Source organism: Rhodamnia argentea, chromosome 10, assembly GCF_020921035.1.
Source record: "Rhodamnia argentea isolate NSW1041297 chromosome 10, ASM2092103v1, whole genome shotgun sequence".
Classification (NCBI taxonomy): Eukaryota; Viridiplantae; Streptophyta; class Magnoliopsida; order Myrtales; family Myrtaceae; genus Rhodamnia; species Rhodamnia argentea.
The window spans coordinates 3,701,646-3,705,922 of NC_063159.1; the positions used below are offsets into that span (position 1 = coordinate 3,701,646).

Sequence of the window (4,277 nt, forward strand, 5' to 3'; positions counted from 1 at the left end):
ATGAGACAAAACGCATTCTAAAACTTCATTCCAAGTAAATACCCTAATGATCAAATTCCGCTGTTTTATTCCAAAGCACTTATTTAAATTGTAACATAAATTTCGTTAATGAAACATTTGTTCCACTATTTGTGGAAGCCCCAGTAAGGTAGGATGGTCCTAACTTTAGCGGATCCACTGGGGGTGCTGTTCGTGATAATCAATGATGTTGGTGGAAGTTCGTTTCACGTATTAGTTAGGTGATTTTCTAGGCAATTTTGTGCAACAGACTAATCTCGCCTCCCCTGTCCGATCGAAGTCCCGCCAGCCAAATTTAGACCGAGAGATTCACTATTTTCCTAATGTTCGACTAAAATGAAAATACAAAATCCGAACTTGAAACCTAAGATTGGTGAGGCATGTAAACCCTAAAGCACGGAGGAGAAATTTGGTATCCGGAAGATGGTTTTGATTTTGGATATTATGCTAAATTTCAGGGATCACATTGTACATTGAACCAATATACACTGATTATTTGTGTCATTTTCCCTTTCCACAATGAGAGGAATATGTATCGAGATGCCATGGTGGGTAGGAAGCAGGGCAGAGGTGGCTTCGATTGATGCTTTTTTTCGTTTTTAATTATCCTCCAACCGATGTTGTGGTTTGTGTTATTTTGGATTGTTCTTGTCGCTTTCTAGGTCGAAGAGCCTTGATAATCTTCCATGCTCATCTACATCAAGGGTTTAGAATTTATGCTAGATCCGTTTTAGGATTTGTGTTATTCTGATTTACTAAATTCCCTAGATTAATCCTAGATATACGGCTCGTGTAACCATCTATGACATAACCCACGTTCATCGTCATTAACTAAGAGTCAGTCGCTCTAGGCACCCAATGCAAGCACAACTGAAATTACTCGAAATTTCGTGCTCGCATTCCAATTAGATCTATGTAATTCGACCTTAATCACTATCATTTTGGGGGAAGGATCATAGATCTTGATATCTTCCATAAAATCGCGATCATAATTCATGTGACTTATGATGTTGGGAAAATAGGAATCGACACACACATCTCTTGCAAACTTGTAAGGTCAACCCAATTTTAATTTTTGACTCTCTTGTTTTAAAACATGCATAGTTTGCCATTGCCACAACTTCACAACCAGTCTTTATTTCCCTTATTCTCTAGGAAGTCTCGCCCATGGCAAGTTTATATATATATATATATATAAAATAAAAAACAAATGAGGAAAATAAAACTAACTAAAAATAATATGTAATTGTGTATGTCCTCTTGAACGAGATCTCAACAAGCCCGGCCCGGATACAAAGAATTTAGAGGGGACGCACGTCCTCTTTCTCTACTTAGCTAATAATTCCTCTTCTGCAATATAGATAGAGCAATTCCCAAAGGCAACGAATAATAGTCACCCACCAACAAGGTGAAGAATGGCTTAATTACATCGACAGATTACATGGGCGACGGAGCCGGAGAAGCGGCCACGTCGTCCAAGGACTGGCTACCCGCCGGGCCAGCAGCTGCACCTGAGCTCAGCAGCTCGATCATCGCCCGGTGCGGGTTGGCCCGTTGCCCCTCGCACAAGTCCGGCAAAAATACTCCTGCAAAATTATTTCGATGCAAGATAATATTAGTCAGTCATTTCTATTTTATTAGCTTTGTGAAGGGTGACTTCTACGCACAAGAAAAATAATTTAAAAAAAAAAAAAAGAGGTCAAACGCCACGATTGAGCAAGCCAAAGAAAATTCTTGGGGTCAAACAGAAGTATCGAATAAGGAATATCTTTCAATTTTGCCGTGGCGAAAGCAAAAAGGGCTAGCACAAGACTTTTCTATTCCCTAATTTTGCGTAACGCATTGATTTTTCATGCGTTCGACGTAGATGGGCGAATCATGCATTCATACCTTCTCCGGCAGCCAAATTAAAGTAGAGGTCAACGATGTTGGGGCATCTCCGGTAACACGCCGGGGCGCAAAGCTTGGCGGTGAACTGCGGCTCGAGGAGCGCGTCCGAGGAGATGCCAACGACGTCCCTATCACCCCCGCATGCGCGCACGCACCGGTCGGTCTCGATGTATCCGGCCATCCTCTGAACAATGACCTCGGACGTCCGGCACTGGTACTCGACCCCACCACCCCGGCTCGCGTATGTCTCCAGCGAGCATCTCTTCCCCGAGGACGCGATCGAGAACGCGCACAGGTCCTTGGGCAGCTCCTCGCACACGATCTCGGCTGCAAAAAAAAAAAAAAAAAAAGATTCCGGCCACTGCATGAGCAACGAAAGAGCGCGGGAGAAACGATCCGGAGGGTTACCGGGAAAACCAAAACATAAGACATGGGGTACGTTCGTTACCTAATGTCGCATGGAGGAAGAGGGAAGAGAGGAGGAGAGCCAAGGTCAATTTGCCTGAGGAAGAAGCCATTGAACCTAATTCCAATCAAAGTAAAAAGTTCTGGGGTCTTGTTTGGTTTTTGTGTCCGTGAATGTAGGGTTTGGTGTCTGAAGATCTAAGAATGTCCGAGGCAAACATGGCCATATATAGAGACAGAGGTACGTGCTTTTTAGCTTGTTGCTTGCAATTGGTCGCCGGTAACGGAAACGCGTCTTTGAAGCTGAAACGTTGACGTTTGGTGGCGGTGGACGTGTTGGTCAAGCGTTCCTACCTCTCGATCGTCGCACATACGTGAATAATAATTAGGGATTCGGGTATTTTAATTTTCGCTTACCGAGTCAATTGTCAAAAAAAGAAGAAGAAGAAAATTGGGAAATTGGGTTTCTCCTAGTGGTGTTGGTTTTATGTGGAGGAAGACCGAAATCCACCGTCAATGGCAATTGATGTTACGTAGTTTCGTCTAAATGTCGGGGAAGCGTAGGAATTTGGACTCATCTGTCCTTGATCGGATCCACATGGCTAATAAGAACATCGAATTGGGCCATCAATCTTTTTGCAACATGGGGCGTTTAAACCATCACCTCTACCGATTTCTATTTATTGACAGGAATCGTCCCATCTATGTGCATCGAGTAAGACATCTTTTGTATAGTAACGACGCAGAGTGCCATGCGGAATCTGTAATTTGAAAGTTATATTCAACGTAGTTTAGCTCATTCAAATTAATCAATTTTTTTTCTATATTACTATTTTTTTTTCCATAAAATTGTGGTAGTCCATGTCGGGTGACAAGACCAACGTGCGATTCACGGCTCAAGCACACTTAAGGAAGGAGCGTATGGGTAGCCTACCAAAAGCAGCTGCCGCGTCAACATTGACCGAGGCAAAAAAGAAAAAAGAGAATAGAAATTGGAAAAAAGAAACGTACGAAATCTTTGCACTAAGGTCAAGTTACGAGTTGGGTCGTTGGTCCAGCATAGTGAGAACTCAAATCACACGATCATCGCAATTAAATTGGCCGTGTTGGAAAAGTTGCAAAGTCTTCCACAGAAACGTGGAAATCCAAGGCGGTAGACCGGCAGCTGAAGAAAAGAAGGTTCCAATTCATTCGTGTGGTCCTGAAATTCTGGAGTATTCCTTCCGTTAGGGTGCGTAACAAAAAATAATATAACGGCTCGGTAACCGAATGAAAGCACGCTCGCTGGAAAGTTCAAGAAAACTTCAACGATAAGATACGACCGACTCAAATTATATTAGCCAGTCCACATCACGCCAATTCCACGATGTGAGATGACCTCGCTGACATAACGTGTGAGAGCTCGACGGTGAGGGATACGCTCCACCTTAATTCATGCCTCATTTGACTGTAATGGCAATTTCCACCGGAGACTAAATCGATCGGGGGGGCCCGATCCATCAACCATTGGATCCATACCAATTGTTACGAAAATAAGCGATTGGGCAGAGAAAACAATGCAAGATTCTATTATAGATCGAGGCGATACGACGATATTACAATCACACTCGAGTCTCTCAATATACTCTTGATGTTTCGCAGTCCGCTATTAAACCCGATAACCTAACAATAATTAGCCCCACCTGATTTCTCGCATAAAGAAAATCACGCCTCCAACTTTAATGCCCCCAAGGGCAAATTTACGGCGGAACGCAGAAATACTTCGTGCCTAAGAAGGGCTGGCAGCAGTAGGTGGGGTATCGACCTGAAACGTGCTCGATGATCGCTCGATCGCGTGCTTGGATGAAAGAAGTCCGTTGCAATGGGTTCAACGGGAAAGCAATTAGTAGTAGGGGCTTCTCTTTCTAATATGGAATCTCCTCATGTGCCTTGCAATAATTTCAAACCCGTCATTCCTTCTGGAA

General features: G+C 43.4%; 1 protein-coding gene across 1 annotated transcript; it reads right to left on the minus strand.

Moving 5' to 3' along the window:
• Nucleotides 1–1,244: 1,244 nt before the first annotated feature.
• LOC115742003 lies at nt 1,245–2,522 on the minus strand. Its single transcript, XM_030676065.2, has 3 exons — nt 2,357–2,522; nt 1,909–2,235; nt 1,245–1,604 (listed from the first exon to the last, which is right to left on the minus strand). The coding sequence occupies exons 1-3, from the start codon at nt 2,424–2,426 to the stop codon at nt 1,456–1,458; spliced, it is 546 nt and encodes a 181-aa protein (XP_030531925.2). The 5' UTR covers nt 2,427–2,522; the 3' UTR covers nt 1,245–1,455.
• Nucleotides 2,523–4,277: the final 1,755 nt, after the last annotated feature.